Source organism: Musca domestica, unplaced genomic scaffold (genome assembly GCF_030504385.1).
Source record: "Musca domestica strain aabys unplaced genomic scaffold, Musca_domestica.polishedcontigs.V.1.1 13, whole genome shotgun sequence".
Classification (NCBI taxonomy): domain Eukaryota; kingdom Metazoa; phylum Arthropoda; class Insecta; order Diptera; family Muscidae; genus Musca; species Musca domestica.
In genome coordinates, this window is record NW_026712172.1 from 9,495,989 (window position 1) to 9,513,228 (window position 17,240).

General features: G+C 37.4%; 2 protein-coding genes across 3 annotated transcripts in view; both read right to left on the minus strand.

Annotated features, from left to right (window-relative positions):
* Window positions 1-4,593, minus strand: part of LOC101894899 (uncharacterized) — a 37,563-nt gene extending 32,970 nt beyond the window's left edge. For both annotated transcript variants that reach the window (XM_011297907.3, XM_011297903.3), the window contains exon 1: window positions 4,085-4,593. The gene's annotated coding sequence lies outside the window, so the exon portion shown is untranslated. The remainder of the gene's footprint in view (window positions 1-4,084) is intronic.
* The window catches only part of LOC101893567 (D-xylose transporter), a 52,288-nt gene continuing 38,439 nt past the window's right edge, over window positions 3,392-17,240 (minus strand). Inside the window, exon 7 of the mRNA XM_005176596.4 lies at window positions 3,392-3,675. Within this exon, the coding sequence (XP_005176653.2) occupies window positions 3,392-3,675 (284 nt within the window). The remainder of the gene's footprint in view (window positions 3,676-17,240) is intronic.

Consider the following 17,240-nt stretch of genomic DNA (forward strand, 5'->3'; position numbering starts at 1 on the left):
CAGGTAGTCGCATTGCATAGATGCTGTGGCAATGAAGTGTCAAACCAATTTTTAAGTTAAAATTTTAAAATGAAAAATTATTCAAAAAATTATTGCAATGCTTGGGAACATTGATATGTCAAAATTGTTAAAATTTTTTGTCAAAAATAAGTAGATTTTTATACGTTTTCTAATACGACGCAAATTGGAGGTTGTTATGACATGCAATTTTTACAAATATCAACAATTTTTCGTTTAACATTTTTAATTTAAAATCCGGTTTGACGGTTCATTGTCCCAGCAGCTGCGTCGATGCGTCTACCTGTATTTTTCTACCATGTGTTATACATACAAAAAATCATGTCAATGCGAAAATATTTATATTCGCCTCATCTGGTAAAATAACAGCTGTTTTTAGATTGATTCGCTCGAAGGAAGACCTTATAATTGGGCCATGTTGTTAATGTACTCTCATCGTAAAACGCTTTTTTCACTGGCTTAAGGCTGGAAATACATAAAGAGCATATTTGGCTGGCTTCTTCGTAGATGAACAAAGGAGGTTTAGGTTGAATTAGTTCGATTTTGGCCCTAGGCTCCTTTGTTCATTTCCGAAGAAGCCAGCCGATGACTTAAGCCAGGCAGATAAGCGCTTTATGTATTTCCAGCTTAAGTCATCGGCTGGAGTTTTAGGTTGATTTAGTTCGAATTTGGCCCTTTGTTCTTTTCCGAAGAAGCAGCCAATGACTTAAGTCAGTCAAAAACGTTTTATGTATTCCAACCTTTAAGACTGTCAAAAAAGCCTTTTATCTTCTCTCACCTTAATGCATGTTTCAATGTATCAACCATGGTAGAATTATGAAATAAACTTATGCAGCTCGACATTTTCTACAAGATAACATTGCTTTGCTTACAGCCAGAATGTAAAACTTTTTACTACTATAACCGATTTTTCCTTAATGATATCGGGGAAAATTGCAAAACTAGTATATTCTTGCAGGTTCTGGAACAGAGCACTTGTCAAGTTGAACTTCATAGAAAAAGGGTTCCCATCATTTGTGTATATGCAATGTTATTAAGGATATAATTATACGAAAACTTTAAAGACGGCGTCATTATTCTCGGTATGTGTATTATTCTGCCATACCTATTATTTTAATAAAATTGTTTTGGAATTTGAAGTCTTCACTGCTCGTTTTTTTAAATTTTCTTGGGGTTATCAATGATATGATCCTTTGATGGACGCACCATTTTTTGAAGATTTATTTTCATTGACTTCTTTTCTGTTATCAAAACTTCATTCATATCATTTCAGTTCCTGTAAGGCACATTGAAGAGATAATGCTTCTATAACTTCTTGCTCACAGTTTTATCCAAATTTTCTTTTTGCACGTTCATTTTTACTGAGAACTCTTTGTCTGCTCTTTGGGCATGCTGAATATAAATACAGGGTGCGATGAAACAACTGCAACCAACTTCGGACCGCTGTCATTTCTAAGCCACTCGTCCGACAACTGTTAAAATTATTCCAGTGATAGCTCATTATATTGTTTACAAGCGAACAAAATCATTTTGGTGAGAATTTTCCAGAATAAAAGCTATTCGTGATGGAATTCAAGCGTGATTTCTTTATATTTGGATGGAAACCCACAAGTGGGTATCGCTAGAGCACTCCAGCATTTAAATGTAAATAAATCTTTTGTGTCTCGTACCATCGCTCGTTGCCGTGATACTGGTAGCGTAGCCCGACGTCAAGGAAGTGGACGGAAGAAAACAGAAACATCAGTAGAAATGGTTCGAAAAGCAAAGAACTTGATCGAAACCCCGAAAAGTGGCTCGTGAGCTGAACATATCGCAATATTCCATTCGGTAAATATTGAAAAATGAGCTCGGGGTAAAGCCATTGAAATTCCAAAAACTGAAAGAACTTACACCGCAACAGAAAGAAAATGGATCCCAAAGACCTAAAGGGTTGCTTCGCTTGGCCGAAAGTGGTTAACTGCCGAACTTTGTTTTCTCCGATGAGAAAACATTCGTTGTCCAGCAGTTTGTGAGCAAACAAAATGTTCGTGTTTACCTGCCAAAGAGGTCAGCTGAAAATGTGCACCTTCGGTTGGCCACTAGAACTCAAGCGCCGGCCATGGTGATGATGTGGGCCTTCATAACATTCGATGGTCGCTCTTTGCTCTTAATATTCTGGAGGGTGTATTAAAGCCTCAGCACAATCGAACTCAGCATGCGCTACCCAAGAATGGTTACAAAATGAGGTTTCTCACTTTATTTTCAGCACACAATGGCCACTAAAATCTACGGATACCAATCCGTTGGACACTACCAAAGTGTCGATCACCTCAAGCAAGCGCTTCGCCTGAAATGACCCAAAATTGGCCGTTTGAAGGCTATAATTCGTGACAAAGGTAACCGATTCGAACAAATCTAAACTTATTCTAAAATTTGATGCTAATTCCGACATTTTTTGCTTTTATTCAATAAAATTTAAAGAAAAATGTAAAAATGTTGGCGTTTGACTTTGTTGCAGTTTTTTTATCACACCCTGTATTATTTTTTGTAATAGTATGGTAATCCTTAAGCAATGTCAAAAGCATTTTGTACAGATTTGCGTTTTTAAATTCTTTCTTTTTGGGATTTTGGTAACGGCACATTAATCAAGCAATTTATCGATATTTTCCGAGGATTGACTCTCGCCTTATGATTTACTCAAATGTTCCTTTGGAAAGGCTGAATTTTTCAAATTCCTTGCAAATAGCACCATGTTTATGCATCTTGGAAATAGTGGCAGCTGTTTTTGGTAATGTTCTTGACTTCTCGGTTTTATTGCATGGGAAACGCCATAGTTTTTGTGTCGATGCATTTGTGGCGAACATATGTACATATTTTAATATTTCTGCTTTGCCTTGATTTTTCCATCTCTCTCTCCAGGTAGTTATATTTGTATAAACTTTCCGTTCGTTTTTGGTGACTTTCTTGACCTTTATTAGATACACACCACGTTTCCTGAATGGCATTTGACCTTTCAGTAATACAATTTCTTTATTGAACTGTTGCATTTTTAATTGGTTTATGATAGGTAGACAGCCATTTAAAAATAGCAAGTGGTATAAGCTATACACATTTATCTCCCTAGTCCAGTCTCATGTTTGCTTATACACACCTTATGACGTCTATTTTATTTCTGCATATCCACTCTATTTGCCAATGTCACCGATATTAACAAGGCATTATTGTAACTTCACATGGTAGCCAGCCAGTTTTTTACTTGTCATTGTCCACATTCTCTTTTGTGTATTTCATTTGGCCCGACACTGCTTCGTTATAATTTGTTTTTTTTTTTCTTGCTTAAATTTAAACATATTTTTTCGGTCAATTATTAATTAAAGCCTCTGCCAACTGTATCTTAAACTTCATCCCCTACATTTTGAATGTCTGTAATTTCATCTAAATTTTCCTCTTTAATGTTAATCGAAGGGGCACTTAAAGAACCCAACAAACGTTCTCTTTTCGGTATTGTTATGTATGAACTACCCGTCTCCGTTTCAGCAACAAAACCCATGAACTCAAGTTTTGCACGACCAGCTAAACATGACAAACACACGCACACCAATGTACATAGACAGAACTTGCCCGTCGTCACCACATCCACGCCATATTGACGTAATATTTCAGCTGGCCTGGCTACATCTTCCATAACAAAGCAAAAAAATCGAGTTTCAACATGGTTTAAGACAATATATTCCTTAATTTTTGCATCGCAATTGAAAATCAATAACAAAATCAAATAATTTTCACAACGCAAAAGACATGCACATAGAAACATTACATCATTATATATGAGAACAGTGTGAGAGAGAGAAAGTAATGTTTTTGCCACAACTGCAGTTTGCCAATGTCATTTGGATTAGAAAAATTAGAAATTGTAGTGGCTTTACTTTACAAAACATCCGATTTCGATTCATTTACTTCTTTTTTTTTTTCTTTTCATCCTCCTCCTCAAGTGAACTACTTTAGATGTATATTATGTACAGACATTTCAAACAAATAACAACTACTACAAAAGAAATAATCACAAAATATATGTAGCTGTACGTACTGTTTTCCGTTCGTCAATGCGGGAACCCAAATCTCAACTGAATGATGATAGCGTATTGCTGCTAAACGTAGATATCGTGTCAGAACATCGGCCGTTGCCGTTCGTGGATGCGTTCGTTTCATGGATACGGCTTCGTGTCTTACCTGCCTTCTTCCACTCAACTCGTTCGTCTGGGAAACACTCAAGGCGAAGCTATTTTCACTCACAACCAAGAAGCCTTTTTTTTTTGCTGTATATATTTGGAATTTGCCGTGAATATCAGTTTAAGCGCGTTGCTGTGGTACGGACGGGGGGTTTGCCCGTTTCGTTTGGCCCGCAGAAAATCTTTAAATAGCAGTGCTAACATGACAAACAGTCTCAGTTGGTTGATAAACGCTTGGGTGGTGTGTTGCTTACGCTTGCTGTGCCGTTGGATGGTATTGTTTGCCGTTCGGCAGGATGGTTGTGTGAAATTGTGATTTTGTTCATTATAAAATGGGGATGTTTTTCATTCTGACGTCCTATTTAGATTTTTCAACGTTGTAGAGGTGTCATACATTCGGGAAAATTATGTATAACGTACTCACACATCTGAAAAGGAGTAAGTATGTATGTTTTTAGCGGAAAATAATGTGTAATGATGGTGAATAAAGGTGGAAGTACATAAAGAGCTTTTCTGGCTGGCATAAGTCATCGGCTGGCTTCTTCGTAGAGGAACAAAGAAGCTTTAGGTTAACTTAGTTCGATTTTGACCCTGGGCTCCTTCGATAATTTCCGAAGAAGCCAGCTGATGACTTAAGCCAGTCAAATATGAGCTTCTGTATTCCAACCCTTAGGGTGGAAATACATAATACATTGTTCATTTCCGAAGAAGCCAGCCGATGACTTAGGTGGGAATACATAAAGCGCTTATCTGGCTGGCTTAAGTCATCGGCTGGCTTCTTCGGAAATGAACAAAGGAGGCTAAGGCCAAAATCGAACTAAGTCAACCTAAAACTCCTTTGTTCATCTACGAAGAAACCAGCCGATGACTTAAGCCAGCCAGATAAGCGTTTTATGTATTCCCACCTTTAATGTACTTCCACCTTAAGTCATCGGCTGGCTTCTTCGTAATAGAACAAAGAAGCGTACAAGTATAAATTAGGGCCTAAATTGAACTAAGTCAACCTACAACTCATTTGTTTATGAATTCACACCTTAAAGTTACAGCTACAACAGTTTTTTGCTGACATAAGGGTTGAAATGCATAAAGCGCTTATCTGGCTGGCTTAAGTCGTCGGCTGGCTTCTTCGTAGATGAACAAGGGAGTTTTAGGTTGACTTAGTTCGATTTTAGCCTTATGCTCCTTTGTTCATTTCCGAAGCAGCCAGCCAGATAAGCGCTTCATGTATTTCCATCTTAAGTCCTCGGCTGGCTTCATCGCAAAAGAACAAGTATACAGGGTGAGATTAAAAAAACAGCAACAAAGTCAAACGCCATAATTTTTACATTTTTTTTTAATTTTATTAAATGAAAGCAAAAAATGTCGAAAATAGCATCAACTTTTAGAATAAGTTTAGATTTGTTCGAATTGGTCACCTTTGGCGCGAATTATGGCCTTCAAACGGCCAATGAAACCGTCACACGCTGCCCGAATGTTGCTCTGCCGTATTTTGGCCCATTACCGGCGAAGCGCTTGCTTGAGGTGATCGACACTTTGGTATTTTGTAGTGCCAACCTTGCTTTCCAAAATACTCCAGACACAATAGTTCAACGGATTGATATTCGGAGATTTTGGTGATCATTGTGCGCTGGAAACGAAGCGAGGAACCTCATTTTGTAACCATTCTTGGGTGGCGCGTGCCGAATGCGATTGTGCTGAGTCCTGTTGGAATGTCCAAAGTCTGCGGCATAATTGTTTGCGTGCCCAAGGCTTTAATACACCCTCCAGAACATTTTCGCGATAATTTTCGATATTCTGATTCCAAGGTCAATTTATACGAGCGGAGATCGACCATCGGCTGTTATTGCGGAACATGCGATATGTTCAGCTCACGAGCCATTTTCGGCCACTGAGACGCGGGTTTGGATCAAGTCGCTTCTTTATTTTTCGAACCATTTTTGCTGTTTTCTTCCGTCGACTTCCTTGACGTCGGGCTACGCTACCAGTATCACGGTAACGAGCGATGGTACGAGACCCAAAAGATTTATTCACATTTAAATGCTGGAGTGCTCTACCGACAGCCACTTGTGGTTTTCCAGCCAAATATAAAGAAATCACACTATCACGCTTGAATTCCATCACAAATAACTTTTTTTCTAAAAAATTCTCACCAAAATGCTTGTGTACGCTTGTAAACAATATAATGAGCTGTCACTGGAATAATTTTAACTGCTATTGGACGAGTGCCTTAGAAATGACAGCAATCTGAATTTGGTTGCAGTTTTTTCATCTCACCCTGTAATTGTGTGGCTACGATTAGTGTAAAGGTGGGAGAAGATTAAAAGCTTTTCCACTGGCCTAAGTCGTCTGCTGGCTTCTTCGTAGAGGAACAAAGGAGTTTTAGGTTGACTTAGTTCGTTTTTGGGCCTATGCTCCTTTGCTCTATTCCGAAGAAGCTAGCCGATGATTTAAGCCAGTTAAAAAAGCATTTTATGTATTCTCACCCTAAGGCTGGAAATACATAAAGAGCATATTTCGTTGGCTTAAGTCACCGGCTGGCTTCTTCGTAGATGAACAAAGGAGTTTTAGGTTGACTAAGTTCGATTTTGGGCCTAGGCTCCTTTGTTCATTTCCGAAGAGGCCAGCCGATGACTTAAGCCAGCCAAATATGCTCTTTATGTATTTCCAGCTTAAGTTTGATTAGTTTTTGTTGTACTTTTATTATGTTTATATTTTTAAATAAAAACAGTCTCGAATGAAACCTAACGGTCGTTTAATTTCTCATTTGTACATTGGTCCTTCGAGCCGGATAGATTTGAAACTACATCCGGATGGTAAAGCTGGAAATACATAAAGCGCATATTTGGCTGGCTTAAGTCATCGGCTGGCTTCTTCGGAAATGAACAAAGGAGCCTAGGGCCAAAATCGAACTAAGTCAACCTAAAACTCCTTTGTTCATCTACGAAGAAGCGAGCCGATGACTTAAGCCAGCCAAATATGCGTTTTATGTGTTTCCACCCTAAGGTCTTTTCCCATCTCACCTTTCAAGCCGAGAAAAAAATAGTAAGGTTTTTCACCCAGCAGTGGTAAGAGACTCACCACAAGCAGAGAAATGCAGCTTTTATTTAAAATAAGAGAAGAATTACCAAAAAAGAAAGATCGTTGAGGTATTTTAAATGTAAAGGTGGGAATTTATTTTCTATGCAGTGAAATTTGTAATTACAGAAAATGCAGAGATGGTTAATCTTATTTGAAATGACTTTACCTTCTTAATTTTACCATGGGTCTTAAGGTGAGAATACATAAAACGCTTTTTTGACTGGCTTAAACTTGAGAGTACATAGTAGGCATTTTTGACTGGCATAAGTAATCGGCTGGCTTCTTCGTAAAAGAACAAAGGAGTCTAGGGCCAAAATCGAACTAAGTCAACCTAAAACTCCTTTGTTCATATACGAAGAAGCCAGCCAATGGCTTAAGGTGGGAATACATAAAGCGCTTATCTGGCTGGCTTAAGTCATCGGCTGATCGAACTTGATCGAACTTGATCGAAACCCACGTCGTAGTGGCCGAAAAATGTTCCATTCGGCAAATATTTAAAAATGTGCTCGGGGTAAAACCATTGAAATTCCAAAAAGTGCAAGAACTTACACCGCAACAGAAAAAAAAATAGACTCAAAAGAGCTAAAGAGTTGCTTCACTTGGCCGAAAGTGGTGAACTGCCGAATCTGGTTTTCTCCGATGAGAAAACATTCGTTGTCCAGCTGTTTGTAGGCAAACAAAATGTTTACTTTCCAAAGAGGTCAGCTGAAAATGTGCCGCTTCGGTTGGCCACCAGAACTCAAGCGGCGGCCATGGTGATGGTCGCTCTTCGATCGTATTAAATTATCGTGGTGTAATTGAGAAAAAATAAAACCGACCGCTTCGTTAGGGTGCTATTTCAATTCTAGAATCCGGCTCGAAATGAACAAAAGAGTCTAGGGCCAACATCGAACTAAGTCAACCTAAAACTCCTTTGTTCATCTACGAAGAAGCCAGCCAATTATGTGCTTTAAGTATTTCCACCCTTCAGCCAGTCAAAAAAGCATTTTATGTATGTAGACCATACGAAGGCGTGAACTGCATACGAAATGTTTTTCCATAGGTTGTAGTACCTATTAAGATCTTCCAAAACGAGGTTTGTATCTATTACGGTGAATAATGTTGCTGAAATCATGAAAATACCGAATATCGGTAGGTACCGTTGTGTGGGGCTATACGAAGACGTGGACCTGCATACGAGATGTTTTGTCATAGGCTGTAGTACCCATTGCGAACTTCAAATACGAAGTTTGAAATTATTCCGGAAAATAATGTCGCTAAAATCATGAAAATACCGAATATCGGGAGGTACCGTTATATGGGGGCTATACGAAATCGGGGACCGAGATGGCCCATTTACTAACTTAACCTGCCTACTGGTAAACTATGCATGTATTCAAAATTTTAGCCTTCTATCTCAATTTGTTCGAAAGATAGCTTGATTACAACAGACAGACGGACATTGCTAGATTATCTTAGAATTCAACCCTGATCCAGAGTATGTGTACTTTGCATGTCTATTCTGAATATTTCGAGAACTTAAAAACGGAATGACAAAGCTGATATACCCTCCATAGAATGGTGGAGGGTATAAAATGTTTCCATATCAAATCATATTATTAGCGGGGAGTTTCTTATTTCCAGTTGATATGTGTAGAGCTAACTTCAAAAAAATTTTAAAATCTATATCCGAAATTCTGCTGTAAGAGGTAAAACCCGACACGATATTGTGGCGGAGGTCACACAAATGGGCTTCTCACTCTCGCATACTCTTCCTATTATTATGAAAACGCATCTAATAGTCATTTATACGTATGCCATTATGCTTTATTCTACCCACACCAATATTATCAGTTTCCGACAATTTCCTTCCATTGATCTGCTGCCCTCCCAGCTGCATCATATTCGAAAATGATAAACATATTTTCCAAAAAGTTTTGACATAATATGACCACATCGATTTATGTCATGTCCTTCGTATGATTGTTAGACACTTTTGGACTACATCCACCCCGCTAGGTGTGCGTACGAATGTATTATACTCTGTTAAGGGCGAAAGGTAGAATTACAGTTTTTGTGTCTCTGCATCCACACCATTGCTGTGCATATTAGATGAATGCTGTATATCATTCGATGACAGGTTATTGTGAGGTTGTTCCGTACTTCGGATGGCAAGGGTAGGTATAAATGTATTGTTCAAATCGCAAAGGCGGTTGGATAAATTACGCTCGATTCTCTTTTAAAGCTATAATACTTTTTTTTTAGTTAGAGGATGATTTATTAAGGATATGGATATCGCATACAAATTGGGAGTAATTAATATTATTTATTATGTTTATTTCTCCTCGGCTTTGAAACATACCACCGAACGAGGATTGGAAACTGATAATCATCCGATAATGATCCTTTTTGTTATGAGACAAAATATGCTGCCTCTAGGAAAATATTTTAGCGTTATTGCATTGCTGAAAAAACACAATACCAACAAGTTATTAATTAGCACCCTGAAAGCACTTGGTAGTGAGTAACTCTTTCCCATTTTGAAATGCCACTTCTGCGACGCTTGTAATCCTTAAGATGGGAATACATACAGCGCTTATCTGGCTGGCTTAAGTCATCGGCTGGCCTCTTCGGAAATGAACAAAGGAGCCTTGGGCCAAAATTGAACTAAGTCAACCTAAAACTCCTTTCTTCATCTACGAAGAAGCCATCCGATGACTTAAGCCAGTCAAATATGCTGATAGTATATACATTTATAATAACAAAACTACTGTTGTCTTCTTTTTATCGTCACGGAGTTACTACATAGTGGCGCCAAGGAAGATAAAATAAGGTGTCGCGTGTGCAGACGAATTGAACAAGAATAAAGGTGGGAATACATAAAGCGCATATTTGGCTGGCTTCTTCGGAAATGAACTAAGGAGCCTAGGGCCAAAATCGAACTAAGTCAACCTAAAATTTATTTGATCCTCTACGAAGAAGCCAGGCGATGATTTAAGCCAGCCAAATATGCTCTTTATGTATTTCCAGCCTTAAGCCAGTCAAATAAGCGCTTTATGTATTCCCACCCTAAGACTTTATTCAATCTGAGGAAAATAAGAAACTGTGGCTCAGTGGCAAGCATGCCAGCTTTGCTCTCTGAACACCTGGGTTCGATTCCTAAGCTATACATGACATTTTAAAAACGAACAAGTAAAAAAGTTGTTAGTTCGGCTGGGCCGATCTTTGAATACCCTCCACTATTTGGAACGTTAAAATTTCTTTCTGCACAGACAATTTTCTGTCATAGGCTGTAGTATCCCTTACTAATTTCAAACACCAAATTTGAAACAATTCGGCTGAATAATGTCGCTAAAATTATCAAAATACCGAATATCGAGAGGTATCGTTATATAGGGGCTATTCGAAGACGTGGACCTACACAGACAATTTTCTGTCTTAGGCTGTAGTACCCATTACGAACTTCTAATACAAACATAGAAACAATTTCGTTGAAGAATGTCGCTAAAATCATCAATGTACCGAATATCGGGAGGTACCGTTATATGGGGGCTATATGAAGATGTGGACTTGCACAGACAGTTTTCTGTCATAGGCTATAGCATCCGTTACGAACTTCAAATACCAAATTTGAAACATTTCTGGTGAATAAAGTCGCTTAACTCACCAAATACCGAAAAAAGCAGATACCATTATATGGTATCTATACCAAAACGTGGACCTACATGGCCCATTTTCAATACCAAAAGTCCTGCAGACATAATACACATTTGAGTAAAATTTTATCAACCTACTTCATTTCGTTCAGATGCTAGAGTGATTTCCACAGACGGCCGGGCATCGCTAAATCGACATAGAATTTTATGCTGATCAAAAATATATATTCTTTGTGGGGTCTAAAATGTATATTTCCAGGTGTTACAAATAGAATGACAAACTTAATATACCCTCAATACTATGGTGAAGATTATAATAATTATGAGTGATGAAGCCAATTTCCATCTTAACGGGTACGTAAATAAGCAAAATTAATGCTTCTGGGGCACTGAAAATCCGCGTAACCCACGAAGAACCATTACATCTGCTCAAAGTCACTGTATGGTGTGCTGTTTTCGCTGGAGGAGTCATCGGACCATTCTTTCGAAAACGTCGGGGCCAAACGGTTACTCTAGACGACTTCTTTTTGGCACAATTTGATAAGTTGGGATTGGAAAACATGTGGTTCCAACAGATGGTGCAACGGTACACACTGCACGTGCCCCGTTTTGGCGATTTGCACTGCCCAGCAAGATCACGTGATTTGATCGCTCCAGACTTCTTTTTGTGGGCCATTTTGAAGTCGCGGGTTTATGTTAACAGGCCTCAGACCATGGTACAATAAGGAGGTAGAACAGCTTCGTAAAACTACAGAAATACAGCTCTGAGGCTATGCACGCTTCCTGTCAAATTTGCATGCAAACAAGTTATTTTCATTTAATCCATAGTTTCCTCATTTTTAAAATCGGTTAAACAGCGCGCGGTGAATGACATGCTTGTACTTTCTTTCAAAAATACCATCTAAATAGTTTTATCTTTCAATTACATGGCAAAACTCGCAAGTAGATTCAATGCGCGTCCCGCAATTTACGCGTCTTCCAATCAATGATTTTGAAAATATTTTATCTTTATTTTTCAAAACAATAAATACCTACATAAAATTGCCAGAAGTCAGGCATACATAGAAAAAAATCAGCTGGTAGCTCTACCTTACCTTTTTACTGTACCATGCCTCAGACTATTTCAGCTCCTAAGACAATATCAGTCAAGAATGTGAGGACCTATCGCCGGAAGTTTTGGTCAAAGTGATGGAATATGCCATAAAAAGGGCTCAATTGCCAATAAACTGTGGCGGCGTCCTTTTACATGACATCGTATTCTCGACTTCATGTAAAAACCTTAGAGGCCAAATAAGAATAATCCACAAGAAGAATCAAAGTTTTTCAGTTTTTTTTTTTTTTTTCAATAAAGCCAAAAACATCAAAAGATTACGTTTGCGTCACCTTGTATTATTCATTCAATTCATAAATTCAATGCCATGGTAGAAGAATATAGGTAGATGCATCAACGCTTGGGAACATTGATATGTCAACATTTTTTAAGTGCTTTGTCAAAAATAAGTCGATTTTTATATGTTTTCTTATACGACGCAAATCGGAGGTTGTAATGATATGTATTTTTCAAAAATTTTTACAAATTTCAATAATTTTTCGTTCACGATTTTCAATATCAAAATCGGTTTGACAGTTCATTGTCCCAGCAGCTGTGTCGATGCGACTACCTGTATTCTTCTACCATGTTCAATGCATTAACTTAAAACATGTTCACATGTAATAAATACAAAGTATTTAAACTATCAACTCCACCGCACACAAAGGAATTTACCGCTGAAATCTTCTGAATTCGTAATATATAAACTAAATTTTTGATAAAATTGTGTTTTTAAATCACTGTCATTTGTTGAGGCACCCAGTTTATAGAGTAATACAATCTAAAGCATACTTCTAGGGTGTTACCATTTAATAAATCTGTTTTTTGGTTCATGTATGCACTAACAAATTTTCACAGTTATCAACTTCAGTATAGATACTAATATTTTTCTATTTTTTCAAATCACCCATTTATTATCGCTATTAAAGAAATCATTGCCATAATAGAGTTTAGCACCGAAAATACACTCAAAGAATATGAACTGTTGATGTTAAATTGAATGAAGTTTAAGTAAAACAAGGAGGTTTATGTTGTAATAATTACTTTAGTAAAATATTAACATAAGAGTTGGAGCAAGAAATACGATTTTAAAAACAATCTGAAGGAAATATTTATACGGAGCTTTCCTGGGTAACTGAAAAACAAACGGTGGGGAACGTTTATAAACGAATAAATTCTTGTTTATGAACTATTACCAGAAAACCGTTGTAAGAAATTAAATATGCGACATTGAAAGCAAATTGTCTTTTTATATCCTCCACCATACTATGGAGGGTATATTAACTTCGTAATTCCCTTTGTAACTCCTCGAAATACTCCTGTCAGATCCAACAAAGTATATATATTCTTGATCAGCGTAAAATTCTAAGTCGATTTAGTGATGTGTGTCTGTCTGTCTTTTTGTCTGACGGTCTGTTTGTTGTAATCACTCTAACATCTGAACGAATTGAGATAGAAGGCTAAAAAAGTAGGCACATGTGTATGTATTTTGTCAGTAGGCAGACTAAGTTCGAAAATGGGCCATGTCGGTCCACGTTTTCGTATAGCCCTCATATATTTGGATATTTGGATTATTTTAGCGACATTATTTACCGGAATTGTTTCCAATTTGGTATTTGAAGTTCTTAACTAAATATTCGGTATTTTGCTAATTTTATCGATATTATAGACCGGAATTGTTTCAAATTTCGTATTGGAAGATCTTAGAGGGCACTGCAACCTATGATAAAAAAATACTTTTGCAGGTTCACGTTTTCCGATAGGCCATATAAAACGATGCCTCTAAATATTCGGTTTTTGAGGATTTTAGCGACATGGACCGGAATTGTTTTAAATTTCGAATTTAAAGTTTGAAATGGGTACTACAGCCTATGACAAAAATTTACGTATGCAGGTCCACGTCACGTATATCCACCATGTGACGGTACCTCCCTTTTTCGGTAGTTTGATTATTTCAGATACATTATTCATCGGAATTGTTTCAAATTTCTTATTTGAAGTTCATAAAGGATACTTCAAATGATTGTATGATCTACGTCTTCGTATACCCCACATACGACGGTACCTCTTTTTTCCGGTATTTTGATGATATTTGTGACATTATTCTACGGAATTGTTTTACATTTCGTATTTGATCATATGATTTGATTGGTCCTAATGGGTACTACAGCCCAGCAGGTCTTCGTATTTGCCCATATAATGCTTTTCATTCAAACAATATTTTTGACATGTTGCAAGTTCCTTCCCAATGGTGAAGGGTTGCGCCAATATATAAAAGGATGTTTCTGGCCAAGTCATCGACTAATACTTTAGTTTTAAGAAAAAGGTGCCGGTACATAAAGAGAATTTGTTACTGGTTTAAGTCATCGGCTGGCTTCTTCGTAAATGAACAATGGAGGTTTAGGTTGACTTTGTTCAATTTTGACCAAAAATTTATAATTACTCGCTCTACGCTCCTATGTTCCTTGTTTGTTTGGGCCTTTAAAGGTGAAGATGATTTATTTATCCAGGATTAGGACCAGAGATGGCAACCTGTTTTCTATTCAGTTAAATTTGTTAAGGTAAATTGCAAAAAATGCAGAGCTGGAAATGCTTGTATGAAATGACTTTAACTCCATAATACTACCATGGTGAAAATATTGAAATACTGGTTTTTAGTATGCCATATGCAGCGGCTTTATGTATATTTTATTTGAGATCTCTTTGGGGGAGAAGTTGCAGGACATTCTGTATGCGTGTCTCGTAATAAGCTGCTTCTGGAATAATAACAACGAACCAAACGACTACCGGGTGTATTTGTCCATCATTTTTATTAGACACTCAGAAAGCACCCCATATATATGTACAGGGTGAGATGAAAAAACTGCAACCAACTTCAGACTGCTGTCATTTCTAAGCCACTCGTCTGACAGGTGTTAAAATTATTCCAGTGCCAGCTAATTACATTGTTTACAAGCGTACAAAAGCATATTGGTAAGCATTTTCCAGAAAAAAGATATTCGTGATGGAATTCAAGCGTGATATTATATTTGGCTGGAAAACCACAAGTGGCAATCGTCAGAGCACTCCAGCATTTAAATGTGAATAAATCTTTTGTGTCTCGTATCATCGCTCGTTACCGTGACACTGATAGCGTAGCACGACGTCAAGGAAGTGGACATAAGAAAATAGCAACATCAGCAGAAATTTTTCGAAAAATAAGAAGGGACTTGATCGAAACCCGAAACCCGCATCGCAGTGGCCGAAAAATAGTTCGTGAGCTGAGCATATCGCAAATTTCCATTCGGCAAATATTGAAAAAAGAGCTCGGGGTAAAGCCATTGAAATTCCAAAAAGGGCAAGAACTTACACCCCAACAGAAAGAAAATAGGCTCAAAAGAGTTGCTTCGCTTGGCCGAAAGTGGTGAACTGCCGAAGTTGGGTTTCTCCGATGAGAAAACATTCGTTGTCCCGCAGTTTGTAAACACGGTTGCCACAGTTGGTAGAATTCTACCAAAATGGGTAACTTTTTTCAGTGCTAGTAACGTGAACCAATGAACATTATGAGAAAAATGCAGAGAACCAAAAAGGTTCGTTCGGAAAGTGAAAGCCATATACTCATCATCATTCTGGCAAAAAAAATAAGTTCCATAAAAAAACGGAATTAATGAATTTAGCTTTAAATAATTGACTGACTTTTTTTAATTTAATGTGCCAGAAAAAACATATTTAACTTAAGTTTAACAAAAACCAAACTTAGAAATAGAATAAAATTTAATTCTTTGAACAATGTAATGATGGCTAAATAACTGGCTTTAGCTAATAACCAATATTATGTTTGGTCAGAAAAAGATTATTTTAGAAACTGACTGCAAAATTATATTTAAATTCGTGAATATAATCAATTAAAATATTTCTGTTCTGATATGAATTGAAATCATTTATGTTATGTCTTGTTATTAACAGAATTTGTTGTTTTTTGTTATAATAATAAACAATTGTTGGTAACTTTTTGGTAAGTTTTTCCGGAACTTTGGGTAGGAAATTTTTTTACTCAGTGACAACCGTGTTTGTAAATAAACAACTTGATCGTGTTTACTTGCCAAAGAGGTCAGCTGAAAATGTGCAGCTTCGGTTGGCCACCAACCAGAACTCAAGCGCCGGCCATGGTGATGGTGTGGGCCGCCATAACAGCCGATGGTCGCTCTCCGCTCGTATTAATCGACCATGGCATCGGAATAAATGCCGAATATTATTGTGAACATATCCTGGAGGGTGTATTAAAGTCTTGGACACGCAAACATTTCGGCCGCAGAAATTGGACATTCCAACAGGACTCAGCACCATTGCACTCAGCACGCGCCACCCAAGAATGGTTACAACATGCAACCAAAATCTCTAGATACCAATCCGTTGGACTATTGTGTCTGGAGTAGTTTGGACCAAAAATACCGCAGAGCAAGATTCTGGCAGCGTTTAATTGGCCGTTAATTCGTGGCAAAGGTGACCAATTCGAATAAATTTAAACTTATTCTAAAATTTGATGCTATAAAAATTATGGAGTTTGACTTTGTTTCAGTTTCTATGGAGGGCATATTAACTTTTCATTCCGTTTGTAACTCCTCGAAATATTAATAATAGACCCTACAAAATACATATATTCTGGATCAGCGTAAAATTCTAACACGATCTAGCGATGTCCGTCTGTCTGTCTATCTGTCTGTTGTAATCACGCTATCTTTCGAATAAATTGAGATAGAAGACTAAAATTTTGCATACATGCATGGTTTACCAGTAAGCAGGTTAAGTTCATAAATGGGCCATATCGGTGCACGTTTTCGTATAACCCCCATATACGGTACCTCCCGATATTCGGTATTTTCATGATTTTAGCGACATTATTTGCCGGAATTATTTCAAATTTCATATTTGAAGTTCGTAATGGGTACTACAGCCTATGAAAAAAATTTTTTGTATGCAGGTCTAAGTCTTCTTATAACCCCCATATAACGGTACCTTCTGATATTCGGTACTTTGTTGATTTTAGCGACATTATTCACCGGAATTGTTTGAAATTTGGTAGTAGAAGTTCGTAATGGATATTATGACAGGAGATTGTCTGTGCAGGTCCACGTCTTCGTATAGCTCCCATATAACGGTACCTCCCGATATTCGATATTTTGATAATTTTAGCGACATTATTCATCGGAATTTCAAATTTCAATTTCAAAT